Source organism: Grammomys surdaster, unplaced genomic scaffold (assembly GCF_004785775.1).
Source record: "Grammomys surdaster isolate TR1022 unplaced genomic scaffold, NIH_TR_1.0 269, whole genome shotgun sequence".
NCBI classification, from domain to species: domain Eukaryota; kingdom Metazoa; phylum Chordata; class Mammalia; order Rodentia; family Muridae; genus Grammomys; species Grammomys surdaster.
In genome coordinates, this window is record NW_021604710.1 from 129,332 (window position 1) to 144,683 (window position 15,352).

The following is a 15,352-nucleotide window of genomic DNA, read 5'->3' on the forward strand; positions in this document are numbered from 1 at the left end:
AGAGAGAGAGAGAGAGAGAGAGAGAGAGAGAGAGAGAGAGAGAGAGACCTTTAACTGTATGCTTCTGTTGACCTAACTCCTCCTAGGAAGCCCTGCCTTCAGCAGCTGTTTCTATCACTCAGTGTCCCCTGTAATACAAACCTCTCCATAGATTAGCCATTGTGAAGGTCTCATATTTCTCAGTTTTCCTCTGAACACAGTGTAAACAACTATACCTTCGATATACGTATCTTTGGGAAATGCTTCTCATCTAAACCAAATAAGTACTATTTTGCTTTGTAATACAGCAAACTTTGTCCAATTATCCAAAATGGAAAAAGAATACTTTATTTCTTTTGTTAATTGAAAATGGATAAATGGATTCTTTCCTCATACAGTATATCCCAACCAGTTTTCCATCTCTCCACTTCTCCTATCTCCCCTCACATCTTTTCTCCCCCAAATCTGCTCACCCTCTGTTTTCTCTTCAGAATAAAAGCTGGCATCCAATAAACTACAGCCAAACAGGACAAAACAAGGACTAGAGAAAGGGGATACTGTATATATTATATGAGAGAATAATTAAAACAAAAATAAAAGCAAGAAAAAAGCTCTCATATTGGGGTTGGACAAGGCAACACAATAGGAAAGGACTATGCTGAATTGATTTGGTGAATGATATTTTCCTGGTGTCCTCCATCCACTTTGACTCCTACAGTATTCCTTTCCTCTCTTCCACAGGGCTCCCCAATCTCCAAGGGCAGGGACCTGAGTGAACCACTCAGAACAGACTTTCTCTCCACATAATATCTGCACCCACTTTCTCCTGCTGCTGGAGGAAGTCTCTCTGATGACCAGATGTCTCTAATCTATGAGTATAGCAGAATATCATTAGTAATAATTTCATTGTTTTTTTTAATTAATAAAGATTACCCAATAAACACAGTGATACTCTTCCAAAATTGTCAAGTCAAGGAAGAGTATTTATGTTAAGTGCTACTGAATAGAGGTAAGTGTTTCATGCTAGCATGAACTGTGTTCATATTTGCTTAGAAATAAAGTATCAGCAGCTGGAGTGATGAGATTTGACTTTCAACTCACAGATAGGAACATTTTCTAAAGAGTTACAGCACAGAAGGCTGTGGAGCTGTGGACTGCCGTGAGCTGTGTTATACCACCGAAGAAAATTACAGCCACACCAGGAAACCCGTCATAGTACATTTCCCGACAAATAGCACTTCTCTTAGATACCAATCTACCTTAATTACTTGACTTCTCTTTCTTCAAGCACCCTTGGAGGATTCAGTTATTAACACTCACATTTATTCACTTTTCTCATTTTGAAAATCATCTATTTCTCTCTTTTACTACTTAAGGATTGTAATGAAATAGTAACTAAATATCTGTACATTGATGGTTACAGGAAGTGTATATTTGTTTATTCTCTTCATTAAGCCTTAACATAAATTCACAGATTAATAGTCAAAATGCTATGCAAGTTAGTGCCAAGCCTGGGAATGTGAAATGAAAGTAAAATGAATTTTCAAACTGATACTCTTATCTAGAAACTTCTATTTCCTGTTCACAGGCTGAGGTATAAAATGATGAAGGCAACTTAGAGAAGAACAAATTGTTTGGGAGAAACTGTTGGAAAATGAGAGATAGACATTGAGTAGTCTATCTGGTAAGCTTCTGGTGTCTCCTCACACGAGGCAACTAATCATTCCTGGTTGGTGAGACTTCCAGGAAAAAAAAATTTCATGTTTCTTTTGGAGATTCAGTGCTTAGTCTCCCTGGGAGAGCTGAAAGAAAGATTTTTTTCTGCACTTGAATTTCCCCAAGCATTTTTAGTTCAGAAGAAGCAGAAACCAAGCAGAATACTGAACATTCATTTTCCAAACTCCATCTCTGTTTCTATATCTATAGTCCCATGGTATTGTACACATGTTTATGTATGGTAGAACCATCACCACCATGGTTTTCCCAAGAAGTTTTCATCTTTATACTCTAAATAGCAACTATTCTTCCCACAAAACCTCCATCTGGTCTATTTTAGGAAGTGTATGTTAGAATTGCAGTATTTTTTCTCTTTATTCCTGATTTCTTTCACTTTACATAATATGTCTTATATTATAATGTGTATAAGAACTAGATTTATCTCAATACCTCATTGTCTTAAAGCTGTGCACTTTTCTACCTCATAAACACTTTATGGACTTTTAAGTTGTGACTATATCGCCGGGCGTTGGTGGCGCACGCCTTTAATCCCAGCACTTGGGAGGCAGAGGCAGGCGGATTTCTGAGTTCGAGGCCAGCCTGGTCTACAGAGTGAGTTCCAGGACAGCCAGGGCTATACAGAGAAACCTTGTCTCGAAAAACCAAAAAAAAAAAAAAAAAAAAAGTTGTGACTATATCTATGTTTTATATTTATCTTCCCAAAGCCTACAAAGAGCAATGACTGTCTGCTAAAATTTTCTCTGAATTTTGTTTCTCAGTAACATAAGACACATTGCATAATAAATCTATGAATGTATTAATAAGAAAAACATAGTATCCTATATCCTCAAACAAAAAATATATAGCTTTGCAAAGAAGGAAGTACATAGGACTCATCACTAAAAGAAAATTAATCACTAGAAACCAACTTGTTTCTGACGAATCAGTTTACTATGACATTAAACTTTGTAACTGTAGCGCATACCACAACCTGTTTGTAGAAATGAGGAAGACATGCAAAGATCCAAATCAAACTTCCAGAGTAGAAATTGCAGGGTCTGTGATGAGAAATAGCTCACTGTAAGTAACAGTAAAATGGATGATCCAGAAGGAAGGATTAATGAATTTGAAGATTATGTTGAAAAGGAAACATAGAGAAAATGTGAATAAGGTGTAAGTGAGGTGAAGATACACAAATAGTCAAATATGCTGTCAGGGATTGCAACATAAGGTTTTAACATTTAAATTTCCTCAAAGGGTAGTCAGCTGTCTGCGGCAACAATTCCAAAATTCTACCTTCTCAGCTTTCTTTCTTTTTTAGACTGGTTTATTTTTCCAAATGCTCAGAGGCTTCTTCACTGACAGCATCTACCATCTGGCTTTCTGGGTATTTGCTTTGAATAAAGCCTGTATTTACCAGGTCCAGCCACTTCCCAGAGCAGCTGATACGTAATTATCAATTTAACGACCACAGGCAAGATTTGAGACTTTGGCAAGTACATGGTACAGTCAACAACACTGTGATGTTTTCTGAACCACCGCTGATGCTTGATTTGTAGAGTGTCCATCCTCTCCCTCTCAGCCTGTACAGGTACAGTCCAGTCACAGCAAAGCTGGTCACTAGGGGGCACTGTAGATTCACTGAGAAAGCTGCTGGTATTTCTTCAGAAAGTGAATTCAGAGAGAGCTCTGGTTTGAAGCCCACAGAAGGGTATTAGCTGTGGAACCAGATGTAGTGCTGGCTCAGGATCCACAGAACAGAGCAGGGATGGACGATCATATTTGCAAACCCACTGTGTATCAGCACAGGCAGGAGTAGTGTTGACAATCTAAAACCATCTAAAGCTAGGAGGAGGGAAAAAAAGCAACTACCTCAGACAAAAGCCTGAAGGGGACTTCACCACATTCAGCCCTATTTATTCAGCACAGCCATCTCTCCTTCCACTAAGTAGGCTGAGCCTAGAGGCAGAAGGGCACAGTCAGCAGTGTATACCCAAGAGTATAGAGAGCCTGTGGGAGTCAGCAAGATCACTGACCTCAGAACCTGACATCACAGGCAATGAGATGAAAGGAGGAAAGAGAGAGGAGGAGCTGCCTCTTGATTTCTCACTAAGGACCAGCATCCTGAGAAGAAGGATGTGTAACACTGCCTTCCCTGACTCTGCATGGAACACCATCCTGCTCTCTTGGGTTGCTGTCTTTCTCCTGGGAATAAGTAAGTCCTGAGTGCTGGCAGGTCTGCTCCTGAGCTCCTTTGCTGCTGCTGCTGCTGCTGCTGGTGCTGGTGCTGCTGCTGCTGCTGCTGCTGCTGCTGCATAGACCTACTCTTTCTCCAGATGCTCAGTCATGTCTCCTTCCTCCACAGGTTCAACAAATTCTGGGGTTGTCCAGTCTCCAAGACACATAATCAAAGAAAAGGGAGGAAGGTCCCTTCTGAAATGTATTCCCATCTCTGGACATATCAGTGTGTCCTGGTACCAACAGACTAAGGGGCAGGAACTAAAGTTCCTCATTCAGCATTATGACAAAGGGGTAGGAGAGAAAGGAAACCTGCCCAGCAGATTCTCAGTCCAGCAGTTCAGTGACTATCACTCTGAGATGAACATGAGTGCCTTGGAGCTGGAGGAGTCTGCTGTGTACTTCTGTGCCAGCGCTCTCCACAGCCTTACAGAGCTACTGGCTTTCTGTAATGTAATCTTCCTGTCCCAGCTGCTGATGTACTAGAGAGGGGTTGGGCAATGCCATGAAGGCTTTGCCATGGCCCAGAAGTTTATCTTGAAAGTCAAGTTAAGGCTTACATTTTCAACAAAAGGAAATTTGCTCCTCAACAATCAAACTGTAAATTTAAAAGGTATAAAAAAAAGGAGGTATTTATACAGATGATTTTATGTCCAATGAAAGCCTCTCTATGATGGTCAGATCCTCTTGTCAGCTTCCTCATAAGGGAGCTCTGCTGACCCCTTTTATCTCTGCTTCTGAGTGTGAGTCCTTCATTACCAGGGCAGGGTTATATAAAGTTTTCATCAAAATCCCAATTGGTTTAATGGACACAGAAAGGAGGCTTGATACTGAGATATTATCTGTGTAGAGAGTAACTGTGATATACTTTACCTAGAAAGGAACCTGTACTACCCTTGAATAAAGGTTAAGTATTACATATTAACAATGTTATGACAAAAGTGACACTAGAGCTTTTGGATAATTATGACTAAATTCCCTGGGACACTACACAGACCAGATGGGCACATTACTAGGTAAACCACTCACTTACATTACTAGTGGGGATTTCTTCTTGAGAACAAAAGAACAAAGGCTTGGGCTGACTATCCAATGGCTCACCTGAAACAAAGGGAACATTTCTATGAATGAGGATAAAATGAAGGCTGAGCCTAGTATACAGATGTGGCGATGATTGGTGTAAGAGGTCTTAAAGCAATTGTTTACACTGTAATGAACTCAACCCTTGATGCTTTGTAAGCTTTCCAGATGTCAAATAGTTCTTATAGCCATAGACTGGACTAACACTTTTATACAAGTATTTAGGCAAAGTGAAGAATCAGAACAAATCACACAGAATGCAGCATTTTGTGATGATGAAGCTGAGATTACATAAGTACCAAAATTTAAAACAACATAAAATAAGGAATTGTATCCTATTAGGAATAAAATAAGCTTAATGTATTGACTAAAATCAGAGAAAGAGTACATACAAGTATAAATACAGTACAAACCATAAATTCTTTCTGTTCTGAGCTGATAATTTGTGTGTTTGCACTACAAATATTAACGGACAGTTCAACTATGAGATGATAATTAAGAGTAGAATTGTTTCTATAGAGAAGGGGTGTGGTTTGTTAACTGTTCTGTTCAAACATTTGTGGAAGACAATGACATCACTAAGTCACTGGAAGCCCCAACTCTAGTTTCCCAAACAGGGCTGGAACATACGAGAGCCTGCCTTGGTCCTGAGATGGGCTCCAGGCTTTCTTTTGTGCAAGTGAGTGCTGGTCAGGCCACTGGTGTGTTCCTTCTCCAGAATTCTGAAGTTTTTTTGCTAAGATGACATCATCAGGATTTTTCTTTTTTTATTACAGAACACATGGAGGCTGCAGTCACCCAAAGCCCAAGAAACAAGGTGACAGTAACAGGAAAAACTGTGACATTGAGCTGTCACCAGACTAATAGCCACAACTACATGTACTGGTATCGGCAAGACGTGGCGCATGGTCTGAGGCTGATCTATTACTCATATGGTGCTGGCACCTTTGACAAAGGAGATATCCCTGATGGATACAATGCCTCCAGAACAAGACAAGAAGACTTCTCCCTCATTCTGAAGTTGGCTTCCCCCTCTCAGACATCTGTGTACTTCTGTGCCAGCAGTGATACACAGTGGTGTGTGGCTTCCTGTCCTCCACACAGAAAGGAAATTAGGAAAAAAAATGTTGCCTGTGTGCCTATGGAAGTCCCTGCCTCCGTAAGAGTCACTGAGCTCTGACAAGCTAGGACTCTTACAGGATGGGTTTCTAGCTGCCCAAAGGCCATTCTAACACCTTTTCACTGAAGGTTTTCTTATGTCCACTTCTTGTCTCTGTTTTTAAAGTCAAAGATGATTTTTTAAGAAGACAGTATTTTTCTTTATAACAGTTCTGGCTGTCCTGGAACTAGTACTGTAGACCAAGCTGGCCTGAAAGTCATAGAGATCTGTCTACCTCTCTCTCTAGTGTGTTGTATTTAAAGGCTTGTGCAATCACATCTGGCTGAACATGAATCTTTAATTGAAGTTCCTGAGGATGGTTTAGATAACCTGAGAGCCATCATTTCAGTCCTGATGGCCTTCAGTTAGTTCCTCAACCATTTTACTGTCCACTTAGTCACTTATATGATCTCTTTCTAGCCCGTGTGTACTCTATAGGTCAGTAGCCTCTATTTTTATATACAGCAAGAACCCATAACATTGCATGTCATTTTTCTTTGCTCATTGGTGTCATCAACCTTTACCCAGCATCCCCTGATGTTTTCATCATCAGCTAACTTTATCTACATACATGTACTTTTTCATATATGTTGTGGTATTTTCTATTCTGGAGATTTTTTTTCCAAGGACATTTCTTCTGCATAGAAGACATACCTTTCCCTCTTGTTTCTAGAGCTCTTCTCCCAGGGAAAATATATTCCAGGTTTAATTACTTTTCTTTTACCTTCCTAAGATGTCAATTTAATAACATTATTTCTATCCTTCCACATGTTTTGTTCCCCTTTTATATCCATGCCTTTTTAAAAAATTATTCTTATTATTGGTTTGATTTTTGTATGTGTTATGTGAATGAATAAATAAATAAATAAATAAATAAATGCAATCTACAAACTCTCTTTAGTGTTAATTGTATGTATATTTTTAGGGCTGCCCACTTGTGATTGGGCAACTATGTAGGGGATTCATCTTGGGGATGACTAGTAGACCTTCTTTCAGTAGTCGTTAATTGCCCCACCTAAAAAAAAGCTGGTAGAATTGCCATGCCAGATTTCAAGATAGATATCATTCTTTTTCTATATCTTAGTGAATTTACAAATAAAGATATCATATTCTCATGCTATAATGTGTGACTAACTTGTGCTAGTTGGTGATAATTAGAAAACTCCTCCTCAAGTCTCACTGCATTTTACATAATGAACAGTAAAACAGAGTCAGCATGGAGTTTGGAGATTTATGTGATAGTTCCCTTTCTGGTATCATGACATATTTAAGAATATAAATGAAGAAGGTGTATTTTAATTTTTGCCTCAGTGTTTCAAACTTTTTGATCTACGCATATATGGACTAGTTGTTTTAGCCCTGTGGTGTGCCAGAATACTGGCAGGAAAAATGTGGCAGACCTGACTTGCCCATCTCATGCCTGACAAGAAGAAAGAGGAGTAAGGAAAGGATATATATATATATATATATATATATATATATATATATATGGCTAATAGATGATTGATTGATAAATGGTAGATAATAGATAGATGATAGATAGATAGATAGATCTTTTAACTGCATTTGTCCAGTGACATAAATCATTTTCACATCTACCAAAAGATCACAGCTCTGCAAAGGCAGAAGAAAATAAGACTCATACTGGGAGAAAGACTAATCACTAGAAAGCAACCTGTTTCTGCGAAATGAGCTGACTATGACATTAAACAGTGTGACTGAAGCGTATATCTCAATGTGTTTGTAGAAATGAAGGAGACATGCAAAGGTCCAAGTCCAGCTTCCAGAGTGGAAACTGCAGTGTCTGTGATGAGAACTAGTTCACTGGAAGTCTCAGCAGACTGATGCTCCAGAGGATGGATTAATGAATTTAAAGATGATGCTCAAGCGGAATCACAGAGAGAATGAGGACAAGATGTGAGCTGAGGAAACCCAAATGGTCAAATATTCAATTGAAAATTGCAATATAAAATTCTAATATTTAAATTTCTTCAAAGGCTAGCTACCTGCTTATAACAAAAATTCCAAACTTCTACATTCTCAGGTTTTACTTTTTTAGACTAGATTAGTTTTCCAACTGTTTAGTCTTCTCCATTGACCACATCCACCATCAGACCTTCTAGATCTTTCCTTTGACTTAAGACTATATTTCCCAGGTCCAGCTCCTTACAAGGGCTAATGGACAAATGGATTAAATGTACATTTCCCGGTAACACTGAAATGACAGATTTTTTTTTTCTGTTGTGTTTTCTTGGGGTTTTGTCTGCTTATCTTTGAAAAATGATGGTCATTTCAAATTGTTCTCATGACCACAGGCAAAATTTGATATTTGGGTGTGTAAATAGGTACTGCAAACTCTGGGAAGTTTTCTGAACTACCCAAGATGCCTTATTTTGAGAGCTCCCACCTCTATCATAGTCAGTAGAGATACATGCCAGTGACTGCACAGCTGGTCATTAGGGGGCACTGCTGTTCCACTGTGTGAGCTGTGGGCAGTGATAAACAAGATGGATCCAGAGCTTTGATATGCTACCCACAGAAAGGTATTAGCTATGAAATCAGAAACAGCACTGGCTTAGGAGGCATCGGGCTGGGAGGTGTGGTCAATCATCTATGCCCACACACTGTGCATCACCACAGGGAGTGAGAATTGTAGACTTGAACTGTAGCCTTGGCAATCCAAAACCCTCTGAAGCTAGGAGAAAAGAAGAAAGCAACTGGCTCAGAGAAAAGCATGAAGGGGACTTCCCCACACACAGCCCTATTTATTCAACATAGCCATCTCCCCTTCCACTGAGCAGGCTGAGCTTAAAAGGGAAAGGGCTGAGACTGGGTGCGAGAGTACAGAGAACCTATGGGAGTAACCATGTCAACTGAGGTCATCATCACTGACCTCAGAACCTGACATCACAGGCAATAAGATGAAAGGAGGAAAGAGAAAGGAGGAGCTGACTCCTGCTCTCTCCCCAAAGAGATTAGTATCCTGAGAAGAAGGATGTGTAACACTGTCCTTCCTGAATCTATCTGGAGCACTACCCTGCTCTCTTGGGTTGCTGTCTTTCTCCTGGGATCAAGTAAGTCCTGAGTTCTGGAAGTACTGCTCCTGTGCTCCTTGAATGCTGCTGCTGCTGCTAAGGCTGCTAAGGCTGCTGCTGCTGCTGCTGCTGCTGCTAAGGCTGCTGCTGCTGCTGCTGCTGCTGCTGCATAGGCCTACTCTTTCTCTAGATGCTCAGCCCTGTCTCCTTCCTCCACAGGTTCAGCAAATTCTGGGGTTGTCCAGTCTCCAAGACACATAATCAAAGAAAAGGGAGGAAGTTCCATTCTGAAATGTATTCCCATCTCTGGATATGCCAGTGTGGTCTGGTACCAACAGACTCTGGGGCAAGGATTAAAGTTTCTCATTCAGCATTATGAAAAAATGGAGAGAGAGAAAGGAAACCTGCCCAGCAGATTCTCAGTCCAGCAGTTCAGTGACTATCACTCTGAGATGAACATGAGTGCCTTGGAGCTGGAGGACTCTGCTGTGTACTTCTGTGCCAGCTCTCTCCACAGCCTTACAGAGCTACTGGCTTTCTGTAACTTAATCTTTCTGTTCCAGCTGGGGATATACTTGAGATGGGTTGGGTGATGCCACAAAACCACAGCCAAGGAACAGAAAGGACTTCTAGCTTGTTACTAATCCTCTGACTGCCTAGCTGAGCACACACAAACTGTTCTTAAACACTGGGCTGGAACCAGGACCTCCAGCTATTCTCATATTCTCAGATCTCTCTCTCTCTCTCTCTCTCTCTCTCTCTCTCTCTCTCTCTCTGTCTCTCTCTCTCTCTGCTAATACCTTCCAGCCCCTAGACAATGGTAAGAAACTTTGCTTTTCATGGATTATGGCCAGAGGCCACATGTTTTAAGGCAAGTGTAGACATTAACATATCCATTTTCTCAGTGGGGATTTACATATACCACTTCAATAGGAATCAGTAGCTTATGAAAATTCCCAGTATTTTTTGTTTAAGAACATAAACACTAAGATTGAAAAATACATCTAAGTCAAAGTTCTGAATTTTCTTGGTGTTACTCACTTTCTGTGAAAGAAAATATAGCAGCTCACTGTTTTCTTATATTCTAAGATCAGCTGAGCTCAGTGTATATAGGTGTGGGGGCATGATAGATTATAGAAGTATAATATTAAGCCAGATAATGTTTGGTTTTTTCATAGTTTCAAGGTGAGATTTACATTGTCAACAAAGAAAGGTTGCTAATAAACAATCAATTGAAAAGGAATAAAAAGGGGATATTTACACCAATTTCATTATCTCAATGAAACCAAAGTATTGTTCCGAAGACTAACATTACTGGTAGATCATACCTTATTTTGAAATGATCCTATGAGCTATAAAATTTAGTGTTTTTTACAACACACATCTAAGTCTTAAATAGAAAGTGCCTTTTTCTTCGACTTCTCTGTCATGATTAATGACCTCCCTTTTGGTGGCTCTTGGTATCTGGGAACCAGTCAAGCTTTGGGCATGGAAGGCAATGTCCTTTCTAGGAAGGTCAGATCCAGTTTACTGTTTCTTCATATGGATGCTGTGCTCAACACCCCCATTTGTCTTTGCTTCTGCTTTTGAGTCCTTCCTCACTGTACAAGGTTATAGAAAAAGTTTCCATCAAAATCCCACCAGGATGTGTGGCCACAGAAAGAAGGCTTCATACTGAGATATTATCTGTGTAGGGAGTAACTGAAAGATGCTTTATCTAGGAAGGAATCTTTACTGACATTGAATAGAGGTAAGTGTTCATGTTAGCAAAGTTACGAGAAAGGTGACATGAAAACTTTGAATGATTTTGGTACAACTCCCTGGAACTCTATAGGCATCAGACCTATACATTACCTGGAAGACAGCTCACTCACACTAGAAAAGGGGTTTTCTATTGACAGAGAGTACAGTGGCAAAGTCTCAGGTCCAACAGCCACAGCATTACCTGAAAGAAACGGAGAATTTCTATCACTAAAGGTAGATTGAAGGTTGAACTTACAATGTACAGCTAGCATTCTTGAATAGGTTGGAGAGAGCTTAAAACAAATGTTCAAACGGTAATGACCTCAGCCTTGGTGGTTTGTAAGCTTTCTGGGTGTTAAGCATTCTTTGTAGCTATGGATAGCACTGAAAGTTTTCTTCAGGTAATTAGGCAATGTGAAGAATTATTTGATACCTCATAGCATGCACGGAACATGTTGTGAGTGTGCAATTGAGATCACAGAAGTAACAAAAACGAAAGGGTAAGGAACATGAAAAATATAAGGAATTGTATCCTATTAGGAATAAGCCTAATATGTTGACTAAAATCAGAGAAAGAGTCCATGCAAGTATAAATACAAAACAAGGCATAAATTCTTTCTGTTCTGAGATGATGCCTTGTGTGCATATACTACAAATATTGTTGTATAATTCAACTATGAGATTATAATCGGTAGTAGGCGTGTTTGTGTAAAGAGAGATGAGGTGTGTTAAATGTGCAGCTCAAACATTTGTTGGAGACTGTGACATCACTAAGTCACCGGAAGCCCAAGCGTTAATTTCTCATACAGGCCTCGAATATACCAGAGCCTGTCTTGGTCCTGAGATGGGCTCCAGGTTCTTCTTCATGGTCTCTAGTCTCCTGTGTGCAAGTGAGTGCTGGTCAGGTCACTGGTGTGTTCCTTCTCCAGAATTCCGAAGTCTTTTTGCTAAGATGACATCATTAGGTTTTATCTTTCTTTATTACAGAACACATGGAGGCTGCAGTCACCCAAAGCCCAAGAAACAAGGTGACAGTAACAGGAAAAACTGTGACATTGAGCTGTCACCAGACTAATAGCCACAGCAACATGTACTGGTATCGGCAAGATGTGGGGCATGGTCTGAGGCTGATCTATTACTCATATGGTGCTGGCACCTTTGAAAAAGGAGATATCCCTGATGGATACAATGCCTCCAGAACAAGACAAGAAGACTTCTCCCTCATTCTGAAGTTGGCTTCCCCCTCTCAGACATCTGTGTACTTCTGTGCCAGCAGTGATACACAGTGACGCATGACTTCCTCCTCTCTGCACAGAAAGGAACTTAGGAGAACAAAGTGCCTGTGTGTCTAGGAAGTGCCTGCCTCAGAGTCACCGAACTCTGACAAACTAGGAACCTTACAACATAGATCTCAGCTTGGCTGGAGGCCACTCTAACACTGTTTCATAGGAGCTTGTCTCCTCTTTGGAATTTTTGTTTCAGAGAGTGACATCCTAACCACCTTATCTATACCAGTGGCCTTCAGTGAGCTCTTCAACCCCTGCTAGGGGGTCAATTACATGATCTCTTTCCTGGCTCTATTAAATCTATAGGTCAGTAGCTCCTTTTTTTTTTTTTATTAGAACAAATGGTCATAAGGTCCTATGCCATCAGTCATCTGTATCACCAGCTTTCACTCTTCCCTGGTTCATTCCACCTAAATTTATCTGCAGTCAGTACTTACTCACATGTGTTGTGCTGTTCTGACCTTGAGATATTTTTCCTAGGACAATTCTTGTGTACTAAAGATATACCTTTCCCTCTTATTTCTAGAACTCATTTTCCCTAGCAAATATAATTCAGGGAGAATTTTTTTTCTTTATCCTTTTTTAAGATGTTAGTTTAGTTACATTGTTTCTTGCCCTACCTTTCCCTCTATTTACCTGCCCCCCACATTAAAATTCATGGTCTCTTATTCTTTAGTTATTATTTTAATTTTTGTGTTTATGGTTTGAATAAGTATATGAATGCAGCCAACTGTGTCTGTTTAGTATTGCATATATATATATATTTGCCTGATCACTTGTGTGTGGAAAGCCTTCTAAGAGACTCATTTTGTGGAGGAGTAATTCCTGTATCTCAGAAAAAATTGCTACATTGCTTACCATCCCAGATATCAAGTTATTTAACTCCTATTTCATAACTTGCTGAATTTACAAATTAAAGTATCAAACACTTTTGTTAGATGTGTTAGTGACTTGACTCTGGGTAGTAATTGGGTAGACAGTAGCAGAAAGCTGCTCATTCACTCTGGATTTTACACTGGAATCATGGCAGGACTGGGAAAATAAAACAAAAAGGTGTGTTTTTCTCAGTGTTTCAAAATTTCGGTCTATGATTATTTGGACTGTATGTTTTTGGGCCTGGGATGTGGCAGAACAGCCTAGCAGGAAGACCATGGTAGAGCTGAGCTGCCTATCTCATGAGAGGAAGGAGGGAGGGGGGAAGGAGGGAGGGAGGGAGGGAGAGAGGGAAGGAGGGAGAAGAGGGAGAGAGGGAGGCTGGGAGGGAGAGAGAGGGAGAGAGAGAGAGAGAGAGAGAGAGAGAGAGAGAGAGAGAGAGAGAGAGGTATACAGTAGACTACATCTTCCAGTGGTCTCCTTTTTCTGAAGTTGCCTCCATGATTCAATGTGCTTTCTAACATAAACCTATCGATAAGTTAGCCATTGATGATATCAAATTCTTCATAATCTAATCTTTCTTGAAGCTCTTCATCTGAATACTGTGTAGAAACTAAACTTTTAATATGTGGATCTTTAGGGAACACTTAATATATAAAGCAAATAAGCTCTAGTTTGCATTGTAATATGGCAAAACATCCCTAAATATAATTCTTATCCAAAAAGGATAAAGAATACTCTTATTAACACAAAAGGTAACTCGGGAAATACAGCAATGCTCCATCTAAATTGTCAAGTCACAGAAGAGAAAATAGAAATTTCCACGAACATTAATTTTTAATTGTTACTAACAAATAAAGCATCAATAGCTGAAGTGATAAAACCTGAATTCAAAATGACCGAACAGGAACAGTTTCTAAAGAATTACAATACAAAATGTAGTGGAACTCTGGACAGCCAGGAACAGTGTTCTACCATAAACGAAAATTACAGCCATAATAAAATTCCCTTCACAGGATGCTTCATGACAAACATCACTTCTGTACATGACCAATACATTTGATTTAAGTGCATCCTTTTTCTTTAAGTGTCTCCCTGGAGGATTCAGCTTCTTTTGTCACTTTGAAGATAGTCTTTCTTTGTCCCTTTTTAAATTTTTATGATTGTCATGAAATAGACAATAACAAAAAGTTCATTTTGACACTTGTGCATGAGGTGTATTTGTTTACTCTATGCCTTATGTCTATGAAATAAATTCACAGACTAACAGGCAAAAACCTAGGCAAGGTAATCACATGTCCGGGGGATAGCAAAAGGAAAGAAAAAAAAGATTTAAACACCTACATGTATCCTGAAATTTGCATTCCTTTTCACAGGCAGAGTGCAGGGTAATATGGGCAAACTGGGGAAGAATACATTATTTGGTGGAAAGCTGAATATGCCCTTAGGAGACTGGTGCTAGACTGTGAGAAATCTGTTTGGGCATAGCATGGGTATCCAGTGTCACAGCTTAATCCTCCATGGTCAGTGGGACTCCCACGGAGAGTTTTACATGTGTCTTTTGGAGTATCTCTGTGTTTTCTTCCAGGGGAAGAGTTTTATGCTTCCATAGAAAGAAATTTTTTATACACTTGCTTTTGCACCTTTTCTTCAAAAGAAATAAAAACCAAATTAGCATACTGAACTGCCATTTTATAAACTAGATTACTGTTTTATATGTATACCTTTGTGATTCTTTTACATATATTCACTGTGTTGTTCAACCATCAGTATATTTCCCGAAAAGTGTTCATCTGTACCTCATTAAGCCATTAACTATTTCTTCATTAGGACCCTGATCTTGCCTATTTTAGCAAGTCTATATTTAGAATTATAATATTTTTTCTCTTTGTGTCTGATTTTTCACATAGTATGTGTATTGTTACATTTTTGATGTGTATAAAAACTCTACTTATTTTAATATTTCATTGTATTAAAATAGTATATTTTGTACCTTTTTGTAATTTGAAGGACTTTTATGTTGTGTCCATGTCTAAGTTATATGTCTTACATTTTTGAATGTGGGTCCAGTCTTTAATGGTTGAGTCATCCTCCAGTCCTCTAAATTATGTATCTGTCTCTGCCAAAGCCTAAAAAGAGCAACAACTATATGCTAAGAATATCTCTGATTTCTATTTCTCAATGACTTAAGCACATTGCAGAATAAACCTATAAATGTATTAATAAGAAAACCATGGGATCTG

At 39.3% G+C, this 15,352-nt stretch overlaps 3 gene segments (V, D, J or C); all 3 read left to right on the top strand.

Moving 5' to 3' along the window:
• The window catches only part of LOC114628506, a 392,361-nt gene that overhangs the window by 62,907 nt on the left and 314,102 nt on the right, over nt 1-15,352 (top strand).
• Nucleotides 3,418-6,961, top strand: LOC114628513. The segment is given in 2 exon segments: nt 3,418-3,910; nt 5,790-6,961. Coding segments are annotated over 2 exon segments (555 nt in total).
• On the top strand, nt 8,939-12,904 carry LOC114628514. The segment is given in 2 exon segments: nt 9,810-11,840; nt 11,938-12,904. Coding segments are annotated over 2 exon segments (474 nt in total).